General features: G+C 58.7%; 1 protein-coding gene across 2 annotated transcripts; it reads right to left on the reverse strand.

Annotated features, from left to right (window-relative positions):
• Window positions 1-1,528: 1,528 nt before the first annotated feature.
• On the reverse strand, window positions 1,529-10,060 carry LOC102252950 (chromosome unknown open reading frame, human C15orf52). 2 transcript variants are annotated; one of them, XM_005860241.2, is made up of 11 exons: window positions 9,776-10,060; window positions 8,513-8,626; window positions 8,170-8,277; window positions 7,444-7,599; window positions 7,231-7,353; window positions 6,458-6,654; window positions 6,108-6,166; window positions 5,448-5,501; window positions 5,247-5,346; window positions 4,669-4,711; window positions 1,529-4,586 (listed from the first exon to the last, which is right to left on the reverse strand). In XM_005860241.2, exons 1-11 carry the CDS (start codon window positions 9,983-9,985, stop codon window positions 4,056-4,058), a joined length of 1,695 nt encoding a protein of 564 aa, XP_005860303.2. In that variant the 5' UTR covers window positions 9,986-10,060; the 3' UTR covers window positions 1,529-4,055. The 2 variants fall into 2 exon arrangements, with proteins under 2 accessions (XP_005860303.2, XP_014390269.1); XM_014534783.1 differs by lacking the exon at window positions 9,776-10,060 and adding an exon at window positions 8,728-9,111.
• Window positions 10,061-13,493: the final 3,433 nt, after the last annotated feature.

Consider the following 13,493-nt stretch of genomic DNA (forward strand, 5'->3'; position numbering starts at 1 on the left):
ACATATATAATTACATATTGTTTTTGTGATTAATCACTATGCTTTAATTATGTTCAATTTGTACCAATGAAAATACATCCTGCATATCAGATATTTACATTACAATTCATAACAGTAGCAAAATTACAATTATGAAGTAGCAACGAAAATAATTTTATGGTTGGGGTCACCACAACATGAGGAACTGTATTAAAGGGTCGCGGCATTAGGAAGATTGAGAACCACTGGCCTAGCACATCCTCGGATCCCACTGGTGGGTGGGGACAAAGAACCCTCCCTGTAAGAGAAGGGCCACTTCCTGAGGCTTTGACTCAGCTAGACTTCCCGGGATGAACGCTGGTGAGCTCTATAAACCATCCCTTGTTTCCCTGAGGGTGTACTGACCCAGTGAAGATGAGACTAGAAGAGAAAGTAAAAAAAAAGAGGGGAAACAAAGTAGACAGGTCACACCAAATAGCTACTTCATTTATTCAACAAATACTAAGTGCCTTCCAGGTGGCAGACTACTATTAATAAAGTGCCTATTGTGTGCAGGCATATTTTGCGTACTCTTATCTTTAATTTTTTGAACAACCCTTCAAGATAGGTATTACCAGCCCCATGTTGCAGATAAGAAAACAGGCTTTTAGAAGTTAAATTGACCAAGGTCATCCTGCTGGCAGATGGCAAACAGGATTCAGATTCAGTCTGTCGGATCCCAAGGCCCATGTGTGTCCCATAATCAAAAAAGGTCCTTCCCACCCTGGCCGGTGTGGCTCAGTTGGTTGGGCTTTGTCCCATGCACTGAAAGGTCGCTGGTTCAATTCCTGGTCAGGGCACATGCCCAGGTTGCAGTCTCAATCCCGGTTGGGGAAGTGCAGGAGACAGCCGATCGATGTTGCATCAATGTTTCTCTCTCTCCCTCAACCTTCCTCTCTAAGAATCAATAAAAAATCTTTTTAAAACAAAACAAAACACATATCTCCCTTACAATATGGTCTGCTGTTCCTCTCTGCGAAGTGATATGGGCCCAGCACAGGGATGCCTCCTGCCTCTTCTGTGCTCCCTGTTTTGAGGCCTTCGGTAAAGTTGTCATCTCCCTGCTGGTTTCCTGTTACACTCTGTGCCCTCCCTGAGTTCCTCCAGCTCTGTGCCTGGGCTCCTGAAAGCCATGTCTCATGAAGAACTTCCCACTTTTAAGAGCAATCTTGTCTGTTGGTTGAGAAGAGAAGGGATTCTAAGAGGAAGGCTCCCAACCAGGCCTTAAGGATCCAGGAAGAGAGAAAGCCAGCCTTCCAGGACCCCAAGTTTTGTGGAGGGGCATCTACCCATGTTTCCCTCCTGCTCCATATCTGGTTCTTAGAGCAGGAGGGGTGGCCCTCATAGCTGCTGGTTCCCTTTATTCTGAAGAAGGGCTCCCTTTTTGTTGTTGTTGTTAATCCTCACCCCAGGATACTTTTTCCATTGATTATTTTAGAGTGGAAGGGAGGGAGTAGGAGAGGGACAGAGAGAGAAATATTCCTGTGAGAGAGACACATCGATTGCTTGCCTCCCACATGCCCCAACCTGGGGCCTGGAACAAACCCAAGTACGTGCCCTTGACCAGGAATCGAACCCGAGAACTTCTGGTGCGTGGGCCGGTGCTCCACCACTGAGCCACACTGGCCTTTGTTATTAAAGTTCAGTGATCTTTACCTCGCCCTACCATCTTCCTCCAGGGACGATGTCCTGTGCCAGTCTTCTTTCCAGCCCCTAGTGACTCCCTTCCTCCTAACATCCTTTTGGATGCGACCCTCAGGGAGAGAAGCCCTATCTGTCCATAGCCTTCTGCCCCGCTTTCTCTCTTGCTTATGTCCTGTTGTGAGGACTGAACCAGAGCTCTTCCCAAATACCAAATCCCCATCCCACAGTGAACATGCCTTGGCACATCCCCTCCAATAAAGGCACATCTGTACAGTAAGAAGCATTGGCGTTGGGAGAAGTTTGTGAACCTTAGAATTCAAAGTCTTGATCACAATTATTTTTGGAGACACCTGCATTCAAGGGCTCTGCCTACCCCAGCGCCATCCTTTGGGAGTCATGGGCTCCAGGGCCAGAGCAAAGCTCCAACGCCGTATCTGTGTGACTGGAAGGCGAGAGGAAAGCTTGAGCTGGACTCTCATTCTTGCCTATTCATTTCACAGGGGTCTTCCTCCCATACACATAGGAATGTTCCCAAGCCTTTTCCAAACCCCTTTGACCAACCCACACCAGCCTCTTCCAGCCCCTTCATCTCAGCCCTTTCCCGCCCAGCTTTCTCACTCTCCACCACAGGAAGCTGGCAGCCCCACTCACTGGCCTCTCCAGCATCTTCCCAGCTGCCTCAGCTTCCCACCCAGCTCTGAAGCCAGGAAGCTCCCCACACAGGGGCAGCGCTTCCTCGTCCCTCACAGCCAGCAGCAGGCAGGGAGAGTCCAGCCTGTCTTTGCCCCCAGCCCCCCATATATGCTGGTCCAAACCCTTACTGCCCAAGTGTGGTCCAGGAGTCAGCCGCATAGGCACCAGCTGGAGATGCATCAGCAATGAAAGTTCCCAGGCCTGCCCCCACCTGCTGAACTAGAATCTGCATTACTCTGGGCCTTAACGTGTGAGAAGCACTGCTGGAAACCGTCGGAGCCCCTCCTCACGCTTCCTGAATAGTTGGGGAGGGTGGAGTGAGAACCAGGGAGGAAGCCCAGGCTGCAACCTCATGGTCAAGGCCTCACTTTGACAATGGAAATCCGGGGGACAATCTGGATACTCCCCAGAGAACCTTGGGAAGCTGGTGAGGCCAGAGAGGAACAGCCATGGCAGGAGCAGAGAGGAGGGGAGCAGAGGGGGTCCCATGGGGAGATCCAGGCAAGGGCTCGGGGGCAAAGGGTACACATGATGAGAAAGGGAGGGTTCCTACCACCATCCCAGTCCCTGTCCCCTGTCGGGCACCTACATTCAAGAACGGCTCCTGCTGTGCAGCCTGGATCTGCCGGATGACTAGGTTTCCTCCCTCCCTCTTGCTGGCAAAGTCACTGTCGCCCACAGGCTGCATTGCTGGTAGTGTGTGCTCAGGAAATGTTTGTTGAATTGAGAGGAAGCCACAGCTTGTGCGGAGTCTGGATAATTCACCAGACGTGGGCCTCAGAGGAGGGGCAGAAATGGAGACTTAAGTAGGAAAGACAAGCCCTGCTGTCGTACTTATGGAGAGTCGCTGTTTCTCATCTCTGAGATCCTGTCTGAGTCCTTGCTTTTGCCTGACTGTGGTGCAGTGAGGTGGTGGGGGGAGGAAGTAGGCGATGGCAGGAAATGACCCCAGGCTGCAGGGCTGCTCCCTGTCCCCATTCAGGGTGCACTCAGTGTCTGATCTGGTGTGGGGGGTGGTCCCTGATGGTAAGCTCTCCCACTTTACTGTGGGGAGAGGAGACTGTCCCCTCCCCTCCCATTCTCACCCCATTTCAGAGAGGACGTCTTTCTAGGGGAGACCTGAGCCTGCTCTTCTAGCCCCAGCTCAGCCTCTGCAGCTGTGGCCTCCCTTTCTCTGGGCCTCAGCCTCCTTTTCCAGAGGGCAGAAGGCTTCTGGCTGCTGGATTGGCCACCCTGTGAGTCTGGGGCTGTGAGTTATTTGGGTGCAAGGCAGAGGCGAGGGGAAGGGCCCAGGCCTGGACTGGTCATGCCAGCTGCTGGGGGCCTGCACTGAGGAGCTGGACGCTGGCAGCTGGAGAGGGAGGCCACCCCGCCAGGTGCTAAGTGCTTCTCAGCCTTGCTCTCTCCCTCAGAGGTGGGGCGGGGCGGGGCCAGCTTGTGGCCAGGGCTGCAGTAGACCCAAGAGAGGGCTTACCAGCCTCAGAGACCAGGTGGGAAACACACATGCACAGGGATGTGCACATGAGGAGCAGGGAAGGACAGCTCCTTGCCACCACATGTCACTGTGCCAGAGAGTTTGCCAAACTGTTGAGCCAGACGGCCATAAGCCACAGCAACCAGATGCCCATCACAAAGAAGGCTCTTGACTGCGATCTTTCCTTCTCTTCCCAGTCTGGTGCCCCTGCTCCCAGGAGCTTTGCTCAGCATCTCCCTGCAGGGCCAGGGCCCCCTCTTCTGCTCCTCACACCTCCTGTGCCCCTCGCTCTTTGGCCAGTTCCTCTGGGGGGCCTGCTTCGCGGTGCCAGGCCCTGCTGGGCCCCAGCCTTGCCAGACCTGTCTTTTCTGGGTTCTAGGGGCCCTGCTCCTCTTTGTGGCTCAGAGCAAGCCTGGACTTCCTGCTCAGCCTGGGGGTCATCCCACCACACAGGCTGCTCAGAACCATCCCACGGGGACACAGGACTCTCCTGGGCCCCAGGCCTCAGGCACACGCTCTTCCCAGGCCCGGGGCTACCGGCGCCTCCTAGAGAGAGGTCAAGGGGAACCAAGTCAGTGTTTTGTGGAGAGCCAGGGACCGGACTGGCTGTCGAAGCTTCTGATTCCCCTTTTGTCCCCTCCGGGGATGCTGGAGCTGGGCTGGTTGCCGGGGCACTTGGGGGTCTGCCCTGCTCCATCCTGCTCTGTGTCTGTGCATGTTCCTTCTCACTCAGAGTCTGGCTGGTGCTTTCACTTCCCTGAAACAAGAGATTGGCACTGCTGGCTGGCCAACCAGGGCTCATGTCCCTAGCCCGCCCCACCCTCTGTCCAGGTACCCACCTCCTGCCTCTCCACCTCCTCCTTGTCTTCCTTTGTCTCCCACCTGGAAAAACACAGCACACAGTAGGCCCTACTCTTATCCACCCCACTCACGTCACCAGCACCATAGTCAGTGGCTCCAGGGTCTCAGGAGCAACAGAGCCAGAATGAGGCTCCGGGATGCCTCCCTTCCAACCCGCCTTGCTCCCCGAATTCAGTTTCCTCTGAACACTGCCCTCCTTGGCCCCATCTCAGGTCCCCCGCTGCTATTTATGGCCAAGCCTGAAGCACCCTGAGTTCTGTGGAGACTCCAGGCACGTCCCTGCCTGCGCTGCCTGGGAAAGGCACCTGACTTCCCGGGGGAAGGTAACTGCTGTAATTACCACCGGCCTCCCTGGGCACCAGGCTCTTGCGGCTGCTGCCTTTGCTGATGGCCTCTCCCTGCATCTCATTAACCGGCCACCAGGCCGCAGGCAGCAGGCAACCAGGAGGCAGAGGCCCGACGGGCCGGAGCGGGCACCGGGACCAGTGTGGGTCCTCAATTCCTGGGGCAGAGGGGAGCCAGGAAACCAGGAAGCTCAGACGCTGCCCCCTGTTACCTGCGGGCCCTGCCAGTCAGCCTCTCCGTCCCTCGGGCTTTGCTGTGTAGGGCCAGTGCCACCAAGGGTCTGCTGGATTGCCCACCCCGAGTAGTACCACCTGCAAGAAATGGTCCACAAATCAAGGTGAGAAGAGGGCCTTCGCAGCCCGGCTCCTTCACCAGCTCATGGGACCCTGCTCCTCCCTCTCTCCTAACTCACCTTTGCCATCAGGGGACAGTGGTGGGGGCTGTAGCTTCCGGTGGCTCCTGGGACCTAAGTGAGGCCAAGGAAATAGGGAAAGGGAAGGTGACAAAGGATCCAAACACCAGTTTGGAGCAGGGACACCAGTTCTCCCAGGACCAGGAAGCTGTGGGTCATTCCTGGTCCAGTTGTGGGTTTTCTGGCTCCCACACAGAGCCCTGGCCTGGCCATCAGGAGGGCTGGGTCCCTTGCTCACTTTGCCACTCCTGGCTCAGCGGCAGGCCAGCCGCTCCAGCACCAGCCTCCCCGTGTGTAAGACAAGGGGCCAGGGATCCGCAGAGCTCTGTTCTGCGTCAGGCCAGGGGCAGGGGAACTCGGGCTTTCGCCCGCGAGGAGCCAACAGCTCAGCAGGACCCAGCACAGACTTCCTGGTGAGCTTCTCCCCAGACAGCTGGGGTCAGAACCAGGGGCAGGAGCTGTGGTTTGGAGGGTGAGCAGGGAGGACATGGTGACCTCCTTTGATAGCAAGGGAGAGGAAGGAAGATGTTCTTCCATGCTTCCTTCCAGCTCTAAAAATAAGTGGCAAACCAAGAGACAGAGAAAAGAGAGGAAGAGGGGGACAGGAGTTAAAAAAAAAAAGCCGAAGACGGGCAGGGAGTGAGGTGGGGTGCGGCTCACCCCTGGTGCCGCCTGCCCTGCCGGGGCCCTCATCCCGAGGCTTGCTGGAGCCCTGGAGCCTGTGGAGACAGAGGTGTCAGGCTGCCGGTGCAGGGAGGACAGAGGCTGCAGCAAGACCCACACCTGCTCCACCTCCCCCACCCGAGCCCCAGAACTGAGGGCAGCAGGAAGATGGTGGGCCCAGGAAAGATGGGGGACCCAGTGCTCACACAGAGCCCTGATCCGAAGGCCCAGGCAGACCCTCACCACCCGGGGAGGGTCCTACCAGCTCTCCAAGAAGCACCCACAGTGAGCCGACCCCAAGCCCCACAGCACGTCAGCCCAACAAGCTTCCCTGCCCTGCCACCCACGTGGGCTTGGCCTTGTCCAGGTCCCATGGGCGGCGCCAGTCACCCTGTGCATCCCTGTGCCGGGCGAGGCGGGCCAGGTCAATCTCCTCCCGCTCCTGCTTCCACTGCGCATAGTCCCAGCCCTCCTCTAGGGGCCCCCACACCGGCCGGTGGGGAGCTGAGCGTCCCAGGCCTGGATTCCGGGGCTCCCGGGCACCCTGCCAGGAAAAGACACTCAGAACTATGGGGTAGAAGCAGAAAGTGCCCTTAGTTTGGAATGGAAATCCAGAGTCTACTAACCCCTTCCTCTCTCAAGGTTTCACTGCCCCCGTGTAAACATTAGATATGTTCCATCTCTAACGTGCTGTTTGCGATAGGCATGGTTTCCAGCCACTTGCTAGCTGTGTCTTTTGGGCAGTTACTTAACCTCTCTGCGTACCATTTCCTCATCTGTAAAACGGGGAAATAGTAGCACCTACCCACAGGGATGCTGCAGGGGGGGTGTGGCCAGGCCCAGGGTGAGGGCACCCAGCGGCTGTGAGCAGGAGCCAGGACTGGGTGCTGCTGCCACCTAGAGGTCGAACCTCACACGTGGCCGGTCCCTGGCTCCCTCCCGGCCCCACCCATTTGCCACAGAGGTCCAGGTAGGGTAAGGGGCTGGATCACAGGTCTGGCTTACCCTGACTCTCACTGCAAGACCACCCAACATAGGGATTGGCCCGAGAAAGGAAGAAAGGGTGGGAATTCTTGCTGGTGCTGCCTGGCCATGTCCCCATCCCCTCTTGAAGATATACCCTCCGAGCAGAATCCAAGCTGGCAGCCATATGCATGAAGGAGCTCCGGCCCACGCCCTCTCCAGGTGACCCTTCTGCCCCCTGGTTCCTCGGTCTGGGCTTCTCACTTACGATCCGCTTGGCCTGGGGGAGGTGAGTCCGGGCAATGTGGCAGAGCGGGGGGAGGAGAGGCTGCACACCGGGCCCCTGGGCTGCCCCCACCACCCTGCTCACCTCAGCTTTGTTTTCCATGGTCACGGCCAGCTCCACCCGCTCCCCCAAGCAGAAAGTATCAGCGAGGTCCCCCACCTCCTCATCCTCCGGCATCTCATTGGCTGCTCCGGGCCCAAGGGTGCTCCTTGCCCAGTTCCGACTGACCACCCGCTTCTCCTGCAGAATGAGGTGCTCTGCCCTCAGGCCTTGTGGGCAGTGCTGGGGGCTGGGTCCTTTGGGTGGCTCCCCAGGCTGGGCTCCACCCTGGCCCTCCCTGGAATGCCCACAGAGAAGCTGACTTCACGGGTGTTCACATGCCAGTGGCATTAGGTTATCGAGGCCTGGGGCCACCCTGGGCCCCAAGATGCCACAGCGACCGGTCATCTCTGAGCTGGGAAGTGCAGAGCAGTTGGACAATGGGGCTTTGTCCCTCATCCACGGTTCCTAGCATTCAGTCCCAGTTCCCTGACCCCTGGGGTTTGGGGTTTAGGAGTAGCCCAGGCCTTGAGGCCTATGTACAGGGCTGTGAGGCTGAAAAGGGTATGAGGAGGCTTCTATTTGTTGGCCTTTCAGCTGTGGCCCTTAGGGGATGGGGGACAGCAGTGGCTTGGGCTGCATGGGCTTGGGAGCTGGAGAGTAGCCCAGGACTGTAAGTGGGAGAAGCAGAGGGGCAGGGGGGTTGTCCTCCCCTGACATGGGCTGGGCCTCCACCTCCTTGCCACCTGCCCTCCTGCGGGTGGGGCTTACACCGGGAACCTGGCTGATGGTGACGGTGAGGCTGTCAGGGCGCAGGAGCTCCGGCGTGGTCACAGCCATGCCCCCCTGCTCCGCCTGCCGCCGGTCCTCCTGGATCTCCTGTGAGACGAGCCGGGATCAGCATAGGCCCCAGAAGCACAGAGACACAGACGCCAGCGGGACACCAGGAGGCAGTGTCCCACCAAGACCCTCCGGAGCCTCTCAGATGGACCACACCCACCCTTGCCCCGTCCCCAGCCCGAGCCCTCAGGGAGAGACCACCGCATAAGGGGTGCGGGTCAGACAGGGAGAGCCCACCCAGCTGGTCCTCCCGCCCCTGGCACAGCCCACTCACCTGGTACCTGCGTAGTAGGGCCTGGTTCTTCTTTCGAAGAGCAACTATCCTCCGGTCCAGCTCTGCATCCTTCTCTTCCTGCCTGTTCATCGGGGACTCGGCCCCGTGAGGCCCCTGCAGAGGGCAGGGGGCCCGCGACCCTGACTGCTGGGCCCAACACTCACCAGTGCCCCAACCTCCCCGCCAACCTGATTCTCACCACCCAAGGAACAGACCTGAGGCCCAGAGCTGGGGGCACAAGGGGAGACGGCACAGAGAGGGCCCAGCCCCCACCCCCGAGGCCTGTCTGCCCATCGCTCTGCATTCTTGGGCTCAGGTCAAGGCCTCATACCCAGGCCCCAGGCTCCCAGCAGGGGGCTGCCCCTCCCCCGGCTCTCCAGGGAGCGCCGCTGCGGAGCACAGCCTGGAATGGGAGTTATAAATGGCTCTGGCAGCAGAACCTGCCGTGACTGGGAAGTTGCCAGGGGATTCAGGAGGCCGAGGAGCGAGCTGTTTGGCTCGCAGGCCGAGAACCACAGTGAGAAGAGAGGCCCCTGATTCGTCCTGAACTCCCAGGCCCTGGACCCCACTTCCCAGGCCTGTGCCCAGCCTGTGGGAAAGCGCTGTCCCTGAGGCCCGAGCTGGGGGCACAAGGGAGACGGCACAGAGAGGGCCCAGCCCCCACCCCCGAGGCCTGTCTGCCCATCGCTCTGCATTCTTGGGCTCAGGTCAAGGCCTCATACCCAGGCCCCAGGCTCCCAGCAGGGGGCTGCCCCTCCCCCGGCTCTCCAGGGAGCGCCACTGCGGAGCACAGCCTGGAATGGGAGTTATAAATGGCTCTGGCAGCAGAACCTGCCGTGACTGGGAAGTTGCCAGGGGATTCAGGAGGCCGAGGAGCGAGCTGTTTGGCTCGCAGGCCGAGAACCACAGTGAGAAGAGAGGCCCCTGATTCGTCCTGAACTCCCAGGCCCTGGACCCCACTTCCCAGGCCTGTGCCCAGCCTGTGGGAAAGCGCTGTCCCCAGGGGTCCAGCCTCTCGGGGCCGTGAGCTGCTGGCAGTGGGCACAGGAGGGAGCCGGCTCCAGGGAGGCCCAGGTCCCTCCCTGTCTGGCTGCAGGGTCTCCTTGGTCACCAATGCCCCTGCCCAGCCCTCCGCCTGCCTAGGCACAGTCCTTTTCCTCCCAGGCCCAGCTGTCCCCAGCTGCCGCCAGAGTATGGCTTCCTGATGTCTCAACCCTCTCCCAGCCCCAAGAAGCCCTCCACCAAGGGAGAGGTGCCACTCACAGCTGAGTGCATGGCAACAGCAGGCACGGAGAGAATTCCAGAGCAGCCCCGGGGGAGCCGAAGCAGAAGGGACGCTGGAGCCACTGGAGCCAGGCCTCTGCCGGCCTCTCCCTGCCGGCTTCGCTGCTCAGCACACGAGATCATGTTGTGATTACAAAAGACTCCTCTGGGCTCCCGGCCAGGAACGCCTCGGCCACTGCCCCCACCCATCCACCCTCAGAGGGCGAGGACCAGGCCGCCGGCAGCCAGCTGGTCCTGCCCAGCACCTCTCCCTGCCCTGCCCAGCGTCCCCAGACAGACCTACAGGACTTCTCCCTGGCAGGTCGAGCTGACACAGGGGACCTGCCCTAGGCCCTGCTTTCCCCATGGCCCTGTGCCCAGCAAGGCCCCGCCTGGCCTGCCTGCAGCCAGATGGGCGGCCTTTACTCCTCCCTTTAGTAGAGAAAGGCCCACAGGACACAGGACACAGCCCCTCGGCAACCTGGTCTGAGGGCCCCCACCTCAGAGGAGCCTCCCTCACTCTCCTCCCCAGCCCTGGTGAACATAATCTGAAGCGATCAAGAAGCTCACCTGACCTAGTCTCTGCTACCAAATACTACTCATACCTAAAATAACACCATTAGTCACTCATTCCTTTAGGTTGAACGTCGCCTTTCCTGTATTTTAAAGTTCAGCCCCTCCTGGGAGGCTCAGCCGTCCGTGTCTCTTTGGAACGGGGTGAAGGGCCCTGCCACCACAGCTCACAGCTGGCCACCAGCCTTCCCTCCTCAGGCTCCTAACTCTGGGCCCTTGCTCTCTAGGGCTGGCCCTTTCGGCCTCCCTGACCTGGAGAAAGGAAGCAGCCTTTCTTGGGAAAGTTTCTCACTCAACTTTCCCTGTACAGCTACGGCTGCCCCTGTGCCCAGGGGAGCAGCTTGCCTGCGTCCCCTACCTCCCCGATTGATAAGGCCTCCGTCTCCCTAATCCCATGCCATGGCTCGTGCCCTTCTGGTTCCAGAGCAGAAAGCTCCTCTGCCCTCTGTCTTCCCCAGCCCAGCCAGAGGTCCCACCTCTGCTCCTCTGGAACCCCCTTCCTGGGGCCCTCCCCTCCCCACCACGGTTAGCCTCTTTCCTGGCCAGGCCCTCACACAGCACCCAAACCGCATCTCCAGTCTCCACACACACAGAGTTTCCTTGCAAATGCCCCTGCTCTCTCTTCCTTTCCTGCCGGATGTTCCCACTGAGTCAGACTCATCTACTTTCCCAGCAACTGAGGCACCCAGGCTCCTGGCCCTGGGCCTCTCTCTCAGGCACACCTGCCCCATCTCCACCTTCTCCATGCGCTGCCCCCCACAGCCACTGAGTTCCAGCAGAGCCTCTGAAGGTGGGGGGGGGGGGCAGGCCCCGGAGCGTGGCAGGCAGGCTTCCCGTCCACTGCCCACACCGTGTTGGAGCCGGAGGCCTGCAGAGCATCAGCCTGGGAGGGGAGATGCAGCTGAGACTAATGTTCTCTACCACGTTTGCAGCCCAGGCTCCCAGGCCAGGCCGAGGAGGAGGGGTATCGATAGAAGAGGCTGCAAGCGTGAGGCAAGGTCTGCTGTCCCCCTGGGTCCCATTCCCAGCCAGGGGGACAGGAGGCACAGGTGGAAAGCCCGCCGTCCCGTGGGGAGGGTGACCCGGCGCTTCTGGAAGGGCCTGCCAGGAGGGACCCCACTGGCCTAGTGGCAGAAGCCCATCGGGCTGGAGGCCCACGTGCCCAGGACAAACCAACAGTCAGAGCCCCGCAGTTTCTGGTCCTGGGCTGCCCAAGCGTTACATTGTCACACCTCAGAGCGGCCCCCACACGCTCCTGTTTTCTCCAGGGCCTTATTTGCCTGTGTGCTCTCCCACTGGACACAGGCTCTCTGAGAGCAGAAATGGGTGTCAAGGGCCTGGCACAGCGCCTTGCAAACGACAGCCCCCCCCCGCCCCCCCCAATGAATATGTGAGGGAATAACCCATGTCATCCTGGGCGCAGCTGTGCGTATCTTATCTATAGGCAGGCTGTGCCTGCCTTTCACCCAGACCGCAGGCAGCCCTGAGGGAGGCGGGGGCTGGTAAAGGCCTCTAAGAGTGAACGCCCCTCCCCTGTCTGGGGGAGGCAGGGAGATGACCAGCATGAAGTTCCAGGAGACCCTGATTCTGTTACTCCGTGCCACCACTAGGGGGCAGCAGAGTTGCAAAAGCCCGGTTTGAGGAGGCGTGGTCTTCCCCTTCACTCCTCCTGCTCCCCCAGCTCCTCCTCCTTAAGTCTCTGTAATGCCCACCTCCCAAATCCACCAGAATGGAGGTGAGGAAGCTCAGAAAGGTAGCCCCATTTGCCTAGGCTGCACAGCCTGTATGAGGCACAGATGCAACTACTAGACACCACCAGGGCACCTGCCTCCCTTGCCCAGCGCTCTCCCCGCCCCTCACAGGTCTGGGTCACATCTTTTCCCTTTGGAAGGTATTATGGGTCTATGGCCCACAGACCCAGAGCCAACCCTGAGGGCAGGTGGCTGCAAGTCTGGAGATTCCTGTTGAGGAAGAAAAGAGGAGGAACGCTTGCAGGGGAAGAAAGGCCCTCTGGACTACTGAGACTGGAGCACCGCTCGGGCAGAGGCCACGCCCATGGAGCCGAGGCCACGCCCATGGAGCCGGCGCTACTCACACTCTGGCCACTGTCTCCAGAATGGATGATGGTTAAATACAAGCACTCCTTGCCCTTCCTCAACCTTGTCATAAAACGAGGCAGAGTGCAATGGCAGATCCCAAATTAACTTCACCCCTTACTGGCTGCGTGGCTTTCGGTAAGTTCCTTGTGCCTCTGGTCCGCATCTATAAAATGAGGTGTAACTACTTCGAGTCACTGGCAAATGAAATGAAAAAACACAGTAACATCCGTATGTGCCTCTACTAGGGTGCAGCTCAAAATAGTTTTCTTGCCTCAGGGAACCTTGATAGCCACCTCTGGATGCTTTCTCTGAGGCACCCCAAAGGATGCGGGGGCTGCACACACTGTAGACGTGTGGTGTATGGAGACCTTCTGTGACCTGGTGCAGGAGATCCTGAGGCACGTACATTCTCAGCATCCTTTCTGAGCCTCCCTTCATGTTGTTCCCTGCCCGGAAAATCCTACAAGGCCGGGCTCCTACCCCACCCGCTCCAGGAGTCTTCTCTGCCTGCTCCCCTCCCCCAGGCCTTGTTCCCTCTGAACTCCAGGCTCTGGCTGCCACCCATCTCCAGCTAGCACCGGAGCTCCTGGCAGCGGTCCCTGTGCTTCACCTGCCTCTGGATCCCACTGGGTCCAGTTCCAGGCTCACATCCCCATGCCTGGGGACCATTCTTTTTTTTTTTTTTTTTTTTTTTTTTTTTTTTTTGTATTTTTTTAAGTTTCATTTTATTGTGTAAAGTATTACATATAGTATTGCATATGTCTCCTTTTTCCCCCATTGACCCCCTCACTCAATGCCTCCCCACCCGGGACCATTCTTTTTGACCGGGGCTAACCCCTAGAGGTCACTGGCCCCACTAGACAGCTCTGGGTGGGTGGATGGATACTGAGGAAGAGGATGGGCAAAGCTAGATTGCACGAGAGCCCAGTCACTAGGCAGCAGCCCTCTGAGTAAGAAGAGACAAGAAGGTGGCTTAAAGCACAGTGTTCTTTTCCTACAAACCCACTCCCTCCACTCCCCCTATTCCTGGCTAAAGACACTGCTGT

Source organism: Myotis brandtii, unplaced genomic scaffold (assembly GCF_000412655.1).
Source record: "Myotis brandtii unplaced genomic scaffold, ASM41265v1 scaffold133, whole genome shotgun sequence".
NCBI classification, from domain to species: Eukaryota; Metazoa; Chordata; class Mammalia; order Chiroptera; family Vespertilionidae; genus Myotis; species Myotis brandtii.

Excerpts from the sequence above, each read along its gene's own strand:
- LOC102252950 (XM_005860241.2), bottom strand. The coding sequence starts at position 9,985 with ATGGGTGGGGGCAGTGGCCGAGGCGTTCCTGGCCGGGAGCCCAGAGGA. Across the intron at positions 6,167-6,457 it reads CTGGACAAGGCCAAGCCCAC|GCTCCAGGGCTCCAGCAAGC; the intron begins GTGGGTGGCAGG and ends CTGTCTCCACAG. Across the intron at positions 4,712-5,246 it reads CTGACTGGCAGGGCCCGCAG|GTGGGAGACAAAGGAAGACA; the intron begins GTAACAGGGGGC and ends GTGTTTTTCCAG.